General features: G+C 46.1%; 1 protein-coding gene across 2 annotated transcripts; it reads right to left on the reverse strand.

Annotated features, from left to right (window-relative positions):
- Positions 1 to 92: 92 nt before the first annotated feature.
- On the reverse strand, positions 93 to 17359 carry pkig (protein kinase (cAMP-dependent, catalytic) inhibitor gamma). Of its 2 annotated transcripts, none has more exons than XM_069526332.1 (3): positions 16931 to 17359; positions 2144 to 2325; positions 93 to 763 (listed from the first exon to the last, which is right to left on the reverse strand). In XM_069526332.1, exons 2-3 carry the CDS (start codon positions 2295 to 2297, stop codon positions 681 to 683), a joined length of 237 nt encoding a protein of 78 aa, XP_069382433.1. In that variant the 5' UTR covers positions 2298 to 2325; positions 16931 to 17359; the 3' UTR covers positions 93 to 680. The 2 variants fall into 2 exon arrangements, with proteins under 2 accessions (XP_069382433.1, XP_069382435.1); XM_069526334.1 differs by lacking the exon at positions 16931 to 17359 and adding an exon at positions 7149 to 7287.
- Positions 17360 to 17925: the final 566 nt, after the last annotated feature.

The raw sequence follows: 17925 nt of genomic DNA on the forward strand, positions 1-17925 counted from the left end.
CCCCCACCTCGCCGAGGCGCCGATGCCTGCGGTGTCCGGTAAAAAGCCAAACTAGAAATTAAACAGCACTTGAAAGCACAGAGCAGAAAAAGTTGCAGTAGTTCATAGTTATTTTATTACACAAAGAAAATTGCTATCACAAAGTTATCACTGAACATTTAGCAATAAATATGAAGTCCGCACACGACAGTTTAACTGCGACTATGTTTGTTACAAAAGAAAAAGAGAGACTGATGAAACCGAACGACGGGGTCACAAACTCACACACAGACGTAAAAAGAAAATGACACGTAGGTGATTATGAATATTCACTCGATGACACGGTTCCATATTAGTCTGGAACAATGTCTGAGTGAAGTTAAGCGAACTCTGTTCAGCTGAGTCCATCTCCACAGACGTGAATCCAGAGTTTCTGTGCTTTCTTGTCCGGTCGGGAAAACAAATGACCAACAGAGTCTGAAGAGGAAGCGCCTCCGCCGTCACCTCGACTCCGTTCTGCTCCGCATGTTGCAATAGGGTCCAATAAAAAGGCCGTGGAAGCTGCAGCCAGGCCGGCAGTGAGCGAAGGTGTCTCGTGTCTCGTTGGGACAAAACAACACTCTCTCTTTCCGTTCTCCACTTTCACCCGCTTCCACTCCTCTCTCCTCGGCTCTGCCCCCATCAGTCTCCGCCGGCTGAGTTTAGGACGGGCCTCCGCTTCCCTGGGCATCTTGGCTGGTGGAGCCCTCCGCCGCAGGGGCTGGGGAGGCCCCCGGGTCTCCTTCTGGGGGGGGGGAGGGGACAGACATGGAAATCAGTCAGTGACAGTGGGAGTAATCAACGCTTGTGAGCTAGTTCAACTGGAGCTGGGCTGCTCCGATCATGTGACCTGCCTCACTCGCCACAATCTGTCACGTTTGTTTTCTTCTCGTTGTTTCTTTTGTAAGAAGCGTCACAAACACGCCCCCTGTTGGGGGGGATCTCCTGCCGTGTTATAACGTCAGCTCCTTCAGACGTTTAACCTGGAGACTGACCGGAGAGTTCATGTCTGAGAGCAGCATCACACACACGCCGTTTATTCAACATGCAGAGATTTCCCATCTCTCCCAGTTCCTCTGTTGTCCTGTGGATTCAGGACAGTGGGATTATAAATATTTCATCCCTCCCCATAATCTAATTATCTAACATTTCAAACGCGTGTTGTGTGACTGAAACAGTAACAGGGGGGATAGATCTGCTTTCAGGCGCCTGAAAAAAAATATAAATAACAAGTATCCTGAGGAAGGAACTACGACTTCCTGTGGCAGCACAATGTCAGCATGATATGAGATCATTTCGAAATATGAGGCAGTTTGATTTATAGCGGTCAAACCGGTTATCGTGACATGGGAAACATATCTTTGCCTGAGGGGGAAGTCACGAAGAACAACAGCGTGACTCACGGCCTACCGGCGGGACATTCGCGTCATATTCAGACACGTTCCCCCAAACAGCTCGACGCTCGACTGAGAGGAAGCAATGACTCTCTGTCATCGTGCAACAACAATAACATCAAACCTCGTAGAGATTTGGTGCCTTCAAGTTTCTCAGAGACTGAAGATCAAACTAATAATCACACAAACATCTAAACTCATCATTTTTCATTTTTCCTGTCTATCCTCCCGAGGATATATTTGCTGTGAACTCTGGGTAAATTAGGATGAAACCACTCAGCTGTATTCGACTTCTTCCCAATTACGAGTACTAGTACTCGTAATTACAAGAATTACCAGAGTCATGAGGTCACGGTGACCTTTAACCACCAGAATCCAGCCAGTGAATCCTCTGTGAACATCTGTGCCACATTTGAAAGGATTCTCTCAAGGTGGTCGTAAAAAAAAAATCTGTTTAATTTAATGTTTCTGCAGATTTAATGAAATTCTCTGTGGAGAAGAATTAATAATCCGTTCAGTTGTTTTTGTGTAATCTCGCTAACATCAGACGGGTGATCCATACCCAGTGCACGCTGTATATACCCCAATTATATACTTTATCAATACCATTTAATAACGACGTCAGTGTGTAGATGTCAAATATAAACCACATAAACACAAGTTAATCATCTGGCAGGGTAATAAAGACAACACCACAGTCTGAACGTCTTCTCAGCTGTGAGTTTACTGACCTGCAGCCTTCAGGTCCATCCCCGCCAGGTCTTTGGTGAGTTCACTGGTGCTGGCCACTGATGTCTCCTCCCCTGCGATGTCGGGTACTGCGTTCCTGCGGCCTGTGCGATCACAGTTGATGAAGTCTGAGTACGACGTCTCCACGTCCATCATCTGTCCATGACCAGCGCTCTCATTACACCTGCCGGAGGGGGGGAGGGGACTGTGAGACAGCTGCGGAGGTGTTGCAAGAAGCAGATAAATCACCCTGTTGTCTGTGGAGCCCGTGGGAGGTGTATTACTGTGTCCTGTGCGTTTCTACTTCAGCAGAAGCAACGTGACACACGAGAACGCTGATCCTTCTGAAGCATGAAGGCCACTTCTATCTCTGCATACAAATTAACAGCACGACCAATATCTGTGCTGAGCCGTCGACCAAAAAACAAAAGCTGCACCAAACCGTGCTTCACTATTCCACTGGTCTTTTTTTTTTTTTAATGTCCTGAAGGTCCCGACACAGCAGGGACTCAAGAAAGAAGAAGAGCTGGAAAAGAGCCTGATGGAGACGAAGAGGAAGAGTTAAACAGGTTTAAACCATTTAAAGAACAAAGACAGGCGGAGCCACGAAAAGCCCCAACCAAAAAAAAAAAGGTCTGCCATTCATTCCCTCTGCAGTTTCCTGTTCCCAGTCCATATTTAACTGGGTCATGGATCCTGCCAACCACTAAAACACGACTCCACAGCTGGGAACTCCGCAGAGAGCCGAGGACAAAAAGTGAGACTGCTCCAGAAAAGACGAGGAGAAAGAAAAGATCAGAAAACTGCAAAGAAAGAAAGACTGGAAATGTCGTAATGGCTGCTCCTTTACATCTTCGGTCCCTGGGCAGAGGCCTCACTGCTGTGTGTGCGTGCGTGCACATTTGTGTGTGTGTGTGTGTGTGTGTGTGTGTGTGTGTGGCTGGTGGCAGCTTGTTTCCAGTTGGAGGTTTCACCAACTCAGCTGCAAAAAAGACGGCTGCAGACTTTTTTTAATCGCACTTGCAGAGGGAGGAGATTCATCCTTTGAGCTGCAATGAACATTTTTTACCGTTTGCACGTCATATTTTTAACGAGAGCTTTATTCCATCCCACCTGACAGTGTAAGAACAGTACCTGGCACAAATTCTGAGTCCTTTTTATTTATCTGGCAGCAACAGTTTAGTCTGCACGCATATCCAGGACACACCCACCCCCGGCTGTGATTTTATGCTGGAACACTGTAATTTCCCTTCTGGGATGAATTAAGTATTTATCTCTGTATCTACGGGCAGCGTGACAAACTACGTTACAGCTACAAACCTCCATCTCCAATAAAGCATTCAACACCACGACCATGACAGAAGCTGAGCAGCGACGCTCTGAATCTTTAAAAAAACCACGGAGGTGTTTGAGACCCCGAAGGGAAACGAGCAGAAGAATGGAAGACGAATAAAAAAAGGAGCTGGCAGCGACGGACACCCTGACCCAGGGCCAGTCTGTTCCCAAACGCTTTCACTCACGTTCTTTTAGTCTCATTCAAAGAGTTGGGTTTTTTTTTCCTATGCACCAAAAAAAGGAAGCACCCGGGGTCAATCCCCGAGAGGTCACGAGCCACGCACACGTACGAGGCGCGGTTCGGGAATGTGAAATTCGCAGTAAAGGGCAGCGTTCGAGCCCCGTGGGTAAGAGCGGTACCTCAGGAAATGTCACTGTGTTCTGTGTGGCTGGCATTTCCCTGCAGAGCGCTCGCACCAACTACAAGAGCCACTCTGTGTTTCCGACTGCAGACGGCGGCGCGCTCCTCTGACAGGCCGTCATCTACGCGGCCGGGCTGTGCAGTCGTCAGAGGAGCAAATCGCCGTGGGAGGCCGGCGTCTCTCACAGGTTCATAATTACACTTTCTACCTTTTCCACAAGCTTGAGTTCAAACAACTGAGACGTTCGCTAAACAGCAATTAGTGAGGCGTTTGAGGAAAACACACCTTTCTGACTCAACTGTCCTTTAAATTTAAATTCAAGTCACAAACATAGACTTTACTCATCTCCTGTAAATCAATAGATCGGAGGAAACCAGTTTCTCCTTCCGTCTGACCCACGTTATACGTTTATCTGACGTGTTCGTACATTATCCAAAATGTCTCTGACAAACTCACAAGTTTATTAAAGGTAATGTTACGATTCTGGTGAAAAACGAGCTGGTTAACGAGTTAAAAGTTAACGTGCTGCTGCTGCAATTAGCTTCACATTCACTTCAACAGCGGAAACCACAGAGGGAAATAAAGACAGATGTCATGACAGCTCCCAGCAGTGAAGCCAAAGCGCCTCGATCGCCCCCTTGTGGCAGGCTGCAGTAATGGTCATAAAAACCTGCCTCCTCCGTGTTAGTGGGTGGGGATCAAAACAAAAAGTCAAAGTACACGTCAGATAAATGTTGATTTGTCGAACTCTGCCTTTAAATTGCAGCTCACGTGAAAATCATGACTGCAATTTAACTAACAGATGTAAAACTCAACCAGCAGCGACCAGATCTACAGTGTGTGTGTGTGTGTGTGTGTGTGCGTGTGTGCCGTGTTATGTTTGCCTCTTTCTACTCCACTGGCCCAGTTGTTATGCCGTTTATGGGAGCTCCATCAAATTGCCATTTGTTTGTTTAATTAGTCGGCTTGCCTTGTGCGTGTGGATCCAATCCTACCATGAGATCATTAACAGGTTTCCATGGAGGGACGATGATGGTGATGATGTTCTGCCTGCTGCTCTTCGGCACGTGTTTACACCCTCCTCTCCGCCCGACGGTCTGGCCTCAGCTGTGGTGGGAGCAGTTTAACGACGCCGCATTTTAAAAATCACATTATCCCCGATAGCCGCAAAGCTCGCCGAGATGATGGAGTTGTTTTTGTGGCGCTGGCTGACTGAGGCAGTGTCGGATTCTGTCCTTCACCTGCTCTGATTTGTATGATGCAAATAAACATGTGAAGTAACATGAGACGAGCAGAGGAGACACGGATGACTCTGTGCATGACTGAACTCGTTTCAGCTCATTAAAGGGAATTATAGAGTCAGTCACTCATCATCAAGAGCAACAACTAACAAAGAGATTTCATTTCAATTAAAACAATGATAATACACGTGTGTAAGTATTTTATATTCAAATTGTACATCAGGTTTGAAGCATATTTACAGCTCACAACTATTTTTGTTTTGTTTCTTTTTTCTTCTTTTGAATAATTATTTTATCTGGTGCCTTTGAACATTTAAATGAGATTATTTTAATTTGCTCCTTGTCTTTGATTCTTCTTTTCTTCTTTTTAATCATTTGTCTTTATGAATCATCTTATAGCAACTTTTGTTCTGTCTGTGTTTATGTTATGTTAACTTTTCTTTATCGTGATAAACAAAGCAGAAAAAATCTTTATTATAGTTCTATGTGTTTTAGTATAGTTGTATTTGTGTTTTCTTTTTAATTATAGCTGTTTATAATATATAATATACGTATCTGTAATAGTTTTATGGTTAAACTGTAAAATATCGAGCCTAAATCATATTTGTTTCTCGATATCGGTATCAGCATCGTCTGGGTTCTTCTCACCACACTCCAGACATGATGACGTACAGTATATCAGTGTTACAGAGCGTGTCCTACTTTAATAGAAAGAGTCTTTATGTGTGTACAGTTGGAAACTCGACACAGCAGCGACTGGAAACACGAGCACAAGACAAATGTCACAGGTGTTTTATTTTCACTCTGGACAATAACAGCTCAATCGTCTCAGGGGAAACCGCTGCAGCTGAACTCAGCCTCACCCTCCCTCCTGCTCCGCACCGTGGATCCTGTCCAACGTGGGGGAACTCTCTCTCTTTATCTCACTCTCTCTATCTCACTCTCTCTCTCTCTCTCTGCAGTCATTTCAGGAAAACATCCCAATTCAAATTCTGGTAGTTCCTCTATTGTGAATGAAAGGCTCAGCTGCATTATCTCATCCACACAAAAAGCGCCGGGACGTTATTGTGAGCGAAGGGAAGAGCTGAACAAAGGGGTCCGACGTTGGTGCAGGTCTGAACATGAGACACATGAGAAGCAGGAGAGGTTTTGGTCTTCAGAGTTGAAGGAAGATGAAAAAAAAAAAGATCGCAGAGGGAATATGAGTCAGCAGAGTCACTTACACTGGAACCATTAGAGACACACTCACTATCATCCCACTGGAGCCTTTTAAGCCTGATTTGTGCACAATAAACCCACATTATCTGCAATAACCCACACAAAGAGCGGCTTCTCTCCCGACGCCGACTCCATTAGCGTCATCTTCACGACCAATTCCAAGTCTGTCAACTAACTTTGCCGCTGCGTGTATTGACAAGGCGATGAGTCTCCACGTGAATGAGTTTCACCTGCCTCGCGTAGCAACACCACTTTTTCCCTTTGGCCTTTTCAACCTTGAATGATCGATGAACTGTCTTCTTACGTTGAGACTTTGAGCTGAGCGAGAGCGGACAGAAGAAGGACGCAGCGAACAGATTATTTCCCATATCGATTAGTCTAAACTCAGAATTCACAAATGCAGTGATTTGTTCATACACAGAATATTAACTATATTATTTTGTTGTTTTAGAAACAAGTGTACGACACAATGGATAAAAAAATATGTAACGATTTTGCTTTTATTTTTGGACATAAAGACGTCACCTTGAGTGTTGAAGAGAATTCATCACCATCTTCTGACAATGTGGACAAATGATCAATTGATTAACCAAAGAAATAATCAGTGGGATCATGAAAATAATCATTAGCTGCAGTTTCCCAGTGGCCTGGCATCAAATCCTCACTTTAGAGGAGCTGAAACTGGAGAATGTTTTTCATTTCTACTCAAATTATTAGATTAAAGCACAGTAAAACCACGCAACTAATTGTATTGGCTGTAATAAAACCCCAGACGACAACTCTCCTGCGGTCGAACAAATCATCCGAAATGAAACAAGCTCACATCAGGATAAAAGTTAACTGTCTCTTACCAAAGGAATCAGAGTTGCTGCGTTTGCTGTCGGACGCCTACGGAAGCAGAACCAAACTACTTCAGACGAATTCATCCGAATCCGTTGACCCTCCAGAGCCCAGTGTTACACACGGAGAGCAGCATCACACTGGTGCAGCTCCTGCTCGCTGCCGCTCAGCCCCCGTCCACTGTGGTCTGTTCACATGATGTCAGCAGCTGCCAGGTTCACAACGAGCCCACTTCAAACACAAGGGAGCTGTATTTCCTCATCGGGAGAAGCATTGTTGTTCCTCTCCGCTCTTCCTCTCATAAATAAATAAAAAAGTCCTGTCCATTCAACCCTGCTGTATATATTTGCCCCATATCCTTCCTCTTCCTGAGGGACCCACACTGGGTGTGAAGGCCTTATTTCCCCTGGTGGAGGGATTATTGCCACTTGCTTTTGCTCTTCAGCCGTTAACGTCGACGCTGTGGAAATGCTTCCTGCAGCGGAGGCCAGCGGACACAAATCTCCACCGCTCACAAGAACTTTTTTTTTTACCATTTCTCCCTCACTGGCACTTTCAAGTCTCGGGCTTACGACTAAGCCACAGTGGAAGTTTCCATTTTCTCTGTCAAACATGCAGAATTACCACTGATAACACTGGATACTCAACGCAATTGTCTATCTCCCTTCCACTGAGCGTTGATACCGAGAATGATCACTGCCACTCTGGCATAATTGCCATCCTCATTGAGCGTGCTGAGCTGCTATGGCTGACGGCATAATGAATCAGCCAAGAACAGGAGATAAGAAGCCTGACCGAGGCTATTAGCATCAGCTCCTGTGGAAAAGTCTTGAGTGAACTAATGAATAATACAAAAGGCCTGGGCGAGGCTGCAACTTCAGAAAGCTACGGCCAAATCAAAAATCAATCCGGCTCGTACAGATTATCGCTGCAGGCGTACGAATGGGCACTTCGAAGATCAATTCCTGCCATTTGTCTTTCAAGAGAAGAAGAAGAAACATACGAATGAAAGTTCTCCAGAAAGAGATTTACACCGTTAAGAACATGACACTGCTGGTTTCCCTATGAAACCACATTTTATTATATTTATTTGAACCTGCACCAAATTTCACACCCTCATAAACATCACTCCCCAAAACACAACATTTTAACTGTTGCTTACACAATCAGAGACTGTTGATATTGATCTTTAGAGCTGCATCAGTTTTACGGAGATGTTGTAAAACAGTGCTGGAGGTTTATTCGCGTGTGTTGACTCCGGCTGCTGTCTGAAAATGAGACGACAAAAAATAAAACAGCGCCGGGGGAGAAGTTGCCAAAACGAAAAACTGAATCCTGGATCCGCCCACTGATCCGGAACAAAGTCTAATGGGTTTGTCGTGTTACAGCGCTGCACAAAATGTCAAGCGAATCATCCACGGAGTTTTTGCATAATCCTGCAAACAAACAAAGAGACAAATCACTTCCTTGTCGAAGGTAACGAAACCAAAGAAAAGCAGGTTTACCGTCAGTGCTGATGGTTTTTAACCAGGAATGAAAATCTGAGAAACTCACAGAGGAAGAGACGGACGGGGACGCAAGCAAAGTCAACTGTAGCTTTAACAAACCGTGGTGTCACTTAGTGTCTCTGAGCGTTTTCCTGACTTTGTTGTGTGAGGATCGACGTGGCTGCTGCTGAACACAGATCAGTGCAGTCAAATTCAGTTCCTGAGTGGAGCGAGCCTGTGCACCATAAAACCGCTGAGTCTCCGCACAAGCGTAGCACTAACGTCACGGTATCAGGCTACAGACACATCAACTCTGCCACAGAGACGTCCGGTGTTTCAGAGAAACTCTCTCCTGTGTTGGTTTGAAAACTCCGAGGCTGCGTTTTAGTTTGGACGAGCAGGAGCTGGGATGTTTGGAAACTAGACTCAAAACCTCTTAAAGGTCACAACGTAGCCTTCACTGACTCGTCCGGCTCCTGTCACATGACCCCCAGTCCAGAAGAAACAGAAAGACGCCATCGGCCTCGGCTGCCAGTGAAGACCGACATGGAGAATCACAGTTACGAGCGTGACTGGGCCTGTTGTCTTTGCCAGCAGCTGTTGTGCAGTTTTTACAATCACACAAGTGTTAACATGTGGAGGAGTCGAGCTGTTATAGACACATACATGAGCGGAGTATGTGAGCGCCCACGTGTTACTGGTTTTCAGACGTGACGAGGATTAAAACTGATACAGAGGCAAAACGCTGTGGACAGTTTGTTTTAAAACGAAAAGGTAGTTGTGTTAGTGTAGCTTCAGATGTGTGTGTGTGTGTGTGTGTGTGTGTGTGTGTGTGTGTGTGTGTGTGTGTGTGTGTGTGTGTGTGTGTGTGTGTGTGTCCAAAAACTGCAAATGAGTCAAGATCGATCATCATTTCTGAGGCGGCAGAGACGAGTGTCCAGACACATGAGACCAGGTTTACTGCAGCAGCCTCAGGCTACAGGGAATCCCCTAGTGTGTGTGTGTGTGTGTGTGTGTGTGTGTGTGTGTGTGTGTGTGTGTGTGTGTGTAAATAGGATGGGTGTGACTGGGAGAATAATCAACCGTCCATGATTCACAGCTGAGTCAGGAGCAGGTGCTTCGACTGGACCCTGAAATGAGGCCGCGATTACACCCCCCCCCCCACACCGACCAGCCGCCACCCTCCCTCACCCCACCCCCACTCCAAAATATGCGTTCTCACGTCTCGGTTTCCGACGGCAGCAGCAGCAACTGTTCATTTAGAGTGTCGTCATTCCTGAGAGTCTTCACAGGCCGAGCTGTTACACACAGATTTCATAACGACCGAACTCTTGACTGTGTCGCCCCCCCTCCCCCCGACAGTAAGAACAAGATTCACGTTCGCTCAGACAAACACGTCTGAGCAGATATTCTCTGGCTTAACGAATACGCGGCTGTTTACAGCGGCTCTGAGGGAAGCAGAAGGTGAAGCACGTCGTGCAGCTGGAACTCTACGTCAATGGTGAAAATATTTACACGTGGGTGACATTGCTGTGCGTCAGGAACATTACTGAGAGCTGAAAGAACGTTGTTATACGTCTGAGCTTGTCTGGTTATTCCACACTTTACTTTGACGTGAATCAATGTTGAGCTCAGAGGATTCGTTGGTACGTAGAAAATAAACTTTCATTATCACTTTAAAGTCGTTTTTCTCAGTTTGTATTGTTTTTCCATTAAACGTCTTTGAGATTTCTACATGTTCATGTTCAAAGCATTTTTCGAAGATGTCATGTTTTGCCCCGGAAATCATGTGAAGCTTCGACCAAACGACTCAATCAAAATCACATAAATTCCATAATGTCACGGATCAACTGATGACTCCAGAGAAAATCAATGTGCAACACTTCTGATGATCAATAGTTTCACTTTAATCAAGCAGAAGATATTTGGTTCCACTTTTTAAACTGTGAAGATTTCTGCTTTTTCCTCTGAAAGTGAAAATCTCTTTACCAGGAATAGATGCATCATAAGAAGATTCAAGTCAAATGAAAGTCATAGTTTAAAAGACTTTTAAATTTATACGTTATCACAACTCCTCTGTCAGAAAACTGAGACATCCGTATTTTGTCTAACCCAAATTTATTTATTTTACAAAAACACATGAAATCCTCAAGACTGAGAGGCTGAATGGATTCATCGAACAGTTGCGGATTCTTAATGAACTAATTGATTCTTCCTATTGTTTTAATTACGTCCCGTCTCCCTGTTCTCGTACGCGCTCAGACGTCACAGGTAACGAGGTAACGCCGTGATGTGTTGAGGGCTCTGTGATTTGTCTCCCACTGTCCATTCTATCTGTTCTAATTCTACTGCAAGGTTGCCCGCTTCTATTTCCGTCCACACATTTAACAACACGAGACCTCGGCAGGAAGCAGGTGGTTTGTTTGCCTGTGTTGTTTATGTCCTATCTTTTCCCAGGCTCTCTGCAAAGACACAGACACACACACACACGGCGGAATGACACGTTTGGGCTGACGGGGGAGAAGGGCAACGTGAGGGAGGAGATGAGGGGATGGATGAGATGAGAGGGTGCAGGAGGTCTGGAGGAAGATGAAAGGATGGAAAGCAGATGAGGGGCGAGTAGAGAAAAGAGCAGGAGGGTGAGCGAAGGGGAAAAGAGGGAGGATGAGAGCTGCAGAGAAGGAATGCATGTGTATTTATTGTGTTTGCTATATAAGGAAATATCCCTCACAGCCTCCCTGCAGGGTTTCCATTTCTTTTTTGAGAACTGGAGAAACATCGTACATCCTCCTTGCTCCAACAACCAGAATATATTATCTGGTCGTGAGCTACGTCCCATGCACCAACCTGTTCGAAGCATCCCTCCATCCCCTCTGATAAAATAAAACCTTCACGCTCTTTACGCTGCGTGCACGAATAACGTCGCCCGTCTCACCTGCACCACTGGCCTGTCTGAGCTTTGCAGAGGGATTTCACTTGAATAAAAAAAAACAGAGCAGAGGCAGTGGTTGCACTTAAAGACCTAGATAATGAAAACATCGCTCATGTTGGAGTAAAACACAAACACCCTGAGCCCACCTGGAATCCGCCAGGTTCTTCCTCGGGTGTTTCCTGTTCATGTCTTTCATATACAGTTGATGTTTGTTCTGTACAGCCACTGGCTCTTTAGACTGCGGAGTGAGGACCAGGCTCACCAGCCCGTCTAACTTTGTTTCCTCCCAACTCTGGAATTTATCACTGTCACAGTGAATTTGCGACATTAAATAACGAGCTGTCAGGTTCCCGTGAGCTGCTTCACATCAACGCAGCTTATTGTTTCCCCTCCTCCGGGATTTCGATGAAAACCTTTATTCGGTAAAACCTCCGAAAGCAAACGGAGCCTGATAATTCTCCCGGTGAATCAAATCAAAGCATCGAGCAGCTCACGAGCCTCTGACTCGCCGTCGAACAGTGAAGGTCACATTGTTCCGTTTACCCTGAAGCGTTATTCTGTCTCATCACTTCTAAAGTTAATTGATTTTAGCACTTAATCGCGTCACGCGGAAATTAAAATGGGCCACTCCATCTAAAACAATGAAAGCTCATTTTAATTTATTTTCATGACGGGCGATTCTCATCAAATCGTCTTTCACTGACCTGCTGAGCTGCAAAAAAAAAATCTATTTTCATTCCAAACCAATTCACAGGGATGAGATCCTCCTGTTTACGGTGTAAGGTTGGATTAAACTCAGAACGGCGTTTATTCCAACGCCACATCTGTGTCGTTACTGCTGATGCTCTGGACCAATCACACGGGTTGAACCTGTCTGTCATTAACAGACCCGCCTGCCTGCGTGCACTCGGCTGCAGAGACATACGGAGCCGAAGCTGAGACAAAAACTCAGAAGTGGGTGAGCGAATCACAGAAAAGTCGTCTTCCAGCAGACGTGACTTTGACCGATGGGAGGGGGCGGGATGTATCTGTCGTGGTCGGCTCTTGCTAACTTTTGCGGCATCACCAACCCTGTCTTTAATAAAACTGGCTCAATGTTAGAAAACACATGTCCCCAGGTTGAAAAGGCAACTTCAACAAACAATGGAATTTATCGGGCAGAGGGGAGACATGGGAACATTTAAATAAGAGAAGTAGTGGATATGTACCATGCATCCATTTTCTGTAGCCGATGACTGCGTGCAGAGTTGAGGTCAGCTGCATCCAATCACAGCCTGTAACTGGAGTGGCGCTGCAGCGGAGCGGTTACCTCCGCCGAGGCCTCACAGACCCTTAATTCAATCAAGATGCACCGGTTCTCTACACATTTCAGATTTTTACTAAATCAAGACCCATGAATTATTCACTGCCAAGATGTATCTTCAGAGCGCGGCACGTTGGCTCTCTGTGGGCGTAAACAAGTCAGTAGTTTGAGATCTCGGTGTAAATGCAGCCTCTAGTTTTATATCCATAGCGGAGACAATATATTTTCATGGTGACCCAGTTTCTCAGGGGAAAAAGTTTCTTCCAGAGAAACTTGGTCGGACTCTTCCTGCAGATTAACGGCCGTGCTCAGTGTTGCCATCACATGTATTTTTTGCCCACATATGGTTAAACAGCTCAGGCCTCATACTGAGCCCTGCACTTGTTTATGCACCGTCTGACTCAGAGTGTTTCTACATCCACACGTCTGCTGAACTGCTACTTTGAGATGGAAGCTGCTACATAAATAAAAAAAATTTAAAAAATCGTTGTAACATGACGACGGTTGATGCATTCATCAAAATAATGTGTTGAGCTTTGAACAACGGGTAAAGTGAAACTGGTCGCAGCTCCCGCAGCTCAACATCTGCCTCACAGACGTTTAAAATGCGTCTCACTGATGAACTGTTTGGCAAAAAAACTTCCCTTTATAATTTCAAGCAGCTGATTGTTGCAACAAAAGCCCCAAAATCCCCAAAACAGTTTGAGGCCTTGACACAAAAAACAACAAGAGAGTGAATGAGTTTAAAATAAAGAACCACAATTTAAAACTGTTTGCGTGGATGATAGTTAACAGTTGTTCACCCTTAACAATAAACACAAGATTCTGGAATTAATAAAGATAAAGATGCTAATATCAGCACGCTAACATAATGACACAGTCAGGAAGGGTAAATACATATATATACTGTATATAATATATAGTATATATAATATATATATGGCTCAGAAGGTTCATGTCGGCTCCTGCTATTGAAACCCCCTGTATAATTATTCTGTCATCGGTGCCAGTGATATCTTAATCATTATCATTAAATGTCAGAAAAATAAAATAAGGACTTACTTAGTTTTTAGTGTGATTATTAAAGCATGACTTTATATAAAGGTGCTTCACAGAGGGGATTAACATGAAAAGAACATTAACTTAAGGGAAACTACATTTTGAGTGAAGCATCAGTGCACATATAAAAAACCTGTGTCTGACCCCAGATGTGTTGCACATGCATGAACTAAATTCTGGAAAATAAATTAAGAAGAAATGACAGATTAAATAATCGTTTCATCTCACGCAGCACTCTGGAATATCTCGGTAAACCGAAAAAAGCCTTTTTGGTCTGTCACACGAGATGATGAAGGCCGCTGGGTGACGGCACTCGTTTTCTCCTCATGGGGAAGTAAGGGAGCTAAAAACAGAGGAGCTTAAGTCCTCTGCGCACAGAGCGAAGAATGTGGCAGGAGGTCAGCGCAGTTGAACTGAGAAATCCCCCTCCACAGTATATGTACACATTAAACCCATGATTACACAGAGGGAAAGCAGAAAATAGACCTTGTGCAAATGTGTTCACATCGAATCAGAGCGCTGGACTGTTGTTTTCTGCTCGAACGTGGGAAGGTCTGGGAGGAGGCGCCTGATTGTGGACGTAATCTCAACGAAGGCTCTTGAACCACTTCTGAGAATAGAAAGCTTTTTTTATCTGAAGTGTGTAATGAGCTGTCCTTATTGCAGCAAAGCGTTGAATCCAGCTGCCTCAGAGTCCCATTAAAACCACTGCATTCTCAAGCAACAACGTTTAAATTAAAAAAAAAAGCTCATTTAACCTTCAGTGGGACGGTCTGAGGAGACGCACACCAACAGCCCAGCAGTGTATTCTTAACGTGGGGGGGGGGACAGGGGTCCGAATGTTCTCAGAGTAATCGTGTTATTGTTGGCAGGCCTCAGCAGGAGCAGATAGCACTGCCATTTGCAGGAGTAGTTGGAGGAAGAGGAGCTGGTGAGTGCGTTCTTCACGCAGCAGTGCAGATAATAAAAATGTTCTTGCATGACCCGATTACTCATCACGTAGCTGCTTTTCCAAACGGCCGACCTCACAGATCAGAAGATGCACGAGGCCCCTCCGAGGACGAGCGAGCGGAACGCGTCAATGGTGAGCGGTCGGCCTCGTGCGTCCTGTTGTGTGTCAGTGAAACGCAGGAGGGACGGTTCTGTCAAAGGTCGGCAGGACGTGTGTGTGTGTGTGTGTGTCTCACTGAAGCAGGTTTTCTAGTATCACTGCAGCCCCCCCCCAGACCATGTTTGGTTTGTTCAGACAGGAGAGGAGACGATGCAGCACACACACAGACACACACACACACACACACATATCCTCCGTCACACTGTACGGAATCCTCAATCTTCAATTCATCAAGTGGTTTTTTCCCCCGATGACATTTGTGTTTCAAACTGTTTCTCAGTTTCTCTTCAATGTCAAAGTTCTGTGTCGGGAGGATGCTGCTGCGCGACGCATGAACAGACACGTTCACCTTCAGCTGCAGCTCCCGGGCATCACATGCAAACACGGTTCATCCTTTTCCTCGAGCTCAGATTATCATCAATAATCTTAAATTACCTCAACGTCCGTGTGTTTGTCTGAAGCGAGGAGGGATTTCCACCAAACCGCGTTTTAATTCATGGATCTTGCTGAAAGGGAATCAGACGTGTTTAGGGGACAGATGGGACGTCAGCAACGCCCCCGCATGCTCGTGGTGATTCCAGCGGGGAATCCCCTGCTGTACTTTCTGCTAACCCGGCGGAGAAAGTCCGCAGAAAGTCCGGAGCCTCTCGTTTGCATTCACACCTACCTACACCTCCTCCAGAGCTCAGTCAGGTCTGAAAGCAGCTAAAGATTTGTAGACGTGATCGAGAGACACAATAAAATTATCATTAGTTGCAGTCCCTCCCTCTGTTCTGTCACGTAATGTTATTCCATCGACCTGGAATCACATCGGCTGCCTGTTTTTCCTTTCAGACTAAAATGTCACTGGTGATGTGCAACAGTTTCCCTGAGCCATGAAATGCCAAATCATTACAAGTCACAGTCCCACCCTGTTAACACAGTTTGTTGAAGCCTCGACAATCTGGTCGAGTTTCAGATGAGCTAAAAATAAAGATGAGCTGTTATTTTGATTTGAATCAGAGGAGTTGGTTCCTGTTTTGCGTCCAGCTGACGGAGCTCAGGAGGAGCGGTGCTGTGGTGACAGTCGACAGCGAACTAAACCACCACAGGCGAGGAGCCAGTGTTTATTTGCACCAGGGCCTGTGCCCAGTAACTGGCACTTGCCCAGCAACACTCGCACAAAGTGGGGGGTCCCCGGCTGTTGGCCCCTCCACCACCGCCAGTAGCCGGCTGCTCAGTCTCTGTCAGTCGTCTTTTCACAAGACGACTCGTCCTCTGGACCGAACTGGAACGACGACCGACTGCGTCCTCACTTGGTTACCGCGAGAAAAGCTGCCGTCACCACGGCCTGGCTATCAAGTGGAGTCAAAGGAGGAAGGGTTAGGTTAAAGTTGAGGTTGGTCAGGTTACGGTTAGTTTAAGTTTCTGATAGGTTAGGTCCGGTAAACGTTGTGTTAAGGATAGGTTAAGGGTTTATGACAGACTGGGTTGAGGTGTTAGGAGCTGCACTGAATGCAGCAGCAGCCTCTGTGTGGGAAGGACACACACACACACACACACACACACACACACACACACACACACACACACACACACACACACACACACCGCTTGCCTGCCTCGAACGCACACGGAACGAACATACATGTGAAAATAACATGAACGTGCACATTACCGCGTAAAAACCGGGTTATTCGTTCATCTGACACGATCCGTGCGCGCACCGTGCACACGGAGACTGAGCCTGTGAGACACGTCAGGAGGAAAATGTCCCGGAGAGAAAAATTAAATAAATAAATATAAAAAAAAATAAAAAAGCGCAGAATCGGTCGTGACTCTGCGGCTCAACGCGCACGAGCTCGTCTCTCCGTGCACAACAAAGGCGCACACGTCGCCAGCAGCAAAGGACCTCCACTAACCTTGGCCGGGTCTCCTCCGGTGATCCACTTGTTACAACGGGGGTTTAACACCATGGATCCACCGCTAAGTTTCCCAGGCAGGCGGACTAAACCGAGGCAACCGGGGCCGGAGCCGGAGCTGGGCCGGTGGATGAGATGGATCAGTCCCCGTGTGGTGGAGACGTGTGCGCGTTAACAGCCTCCTCCTCCCGCTGCTGCTGCTGCTCCTCCTGCTCCTCTTCCTGCTCCTCTTGCTCCTGCAGCTGCCGGGTGTTTTCTCATGGCACCGACGGCAAACAAACGAGGAAGGAGGTTGTGTCTTCGAACAGCTGTTTTCCAAAATGGAGTTAGTCGTGTCTGAGCCAATCAGATCCCGCCTGTGGAGGCTCCCACTCCTCTGTGGGCTGGAGGAGACACACACACACACTCACACGCACACTCACACGCACATCACGTTCTTTTATTGTGCAGCTTTCTCTCTGGGTGTGTTTTTAATCTCTCCTGTCAGAGACATCAAACCACCAGAGGTGATCAGATTTCCTCACAGGGAAGCCTCAGATGTTTTTTTGTTTTTTTTTTACCACATGTTGGATTCATTCCTGTTTTTTCACAGGGGCGGATCCAGGATTGTTCTGGGGCCACAATTTATGTGGGGTCCATAGATCCATGAACATTTCCTAAACTCAGCAAGAGGAACATTTGAGTTGTCCCTCGGTGACCGTTCTCTCTACAGCTTTGAGCAAAGCCACAAACAGCGTAGGTGCACGTCAGAGTACACGTGTAAGCATAGGCTACGTCGCAGCTTCAACACAGAAGCGTGAATTGGGCTCATGTGAGAACGCAAATGTCAGAGCGAACGGCTGAGGAATGTATCCGGAGACAGCGACCCGATTGTGCGGACATTCTCCGGAGGTCCTGACTGAAAGAGGCGTCAAACGACACACCGCCGGTTAAACTGTTGGAAGAAGAAAAGCACAGAGACGCCACCTGATGAATTTAAATTGTTCCTGAAAAGA

The sequence above is a fragment of the Paralichthys olivaceus genome, chromosome 6 (assembly GCF_024713975.1).
Source record: "Paralichthys olivaceus isolate ysfri-2021 chromosome 6, ASM2471397v2, whole genome shotgun sequence".
NCBI lineage: Eukaryota > Metazoa > Chordata > Actinopteri > Pleuronectiformes > Paralichthyidae > Paralichthys > Paralichthys olivaceus.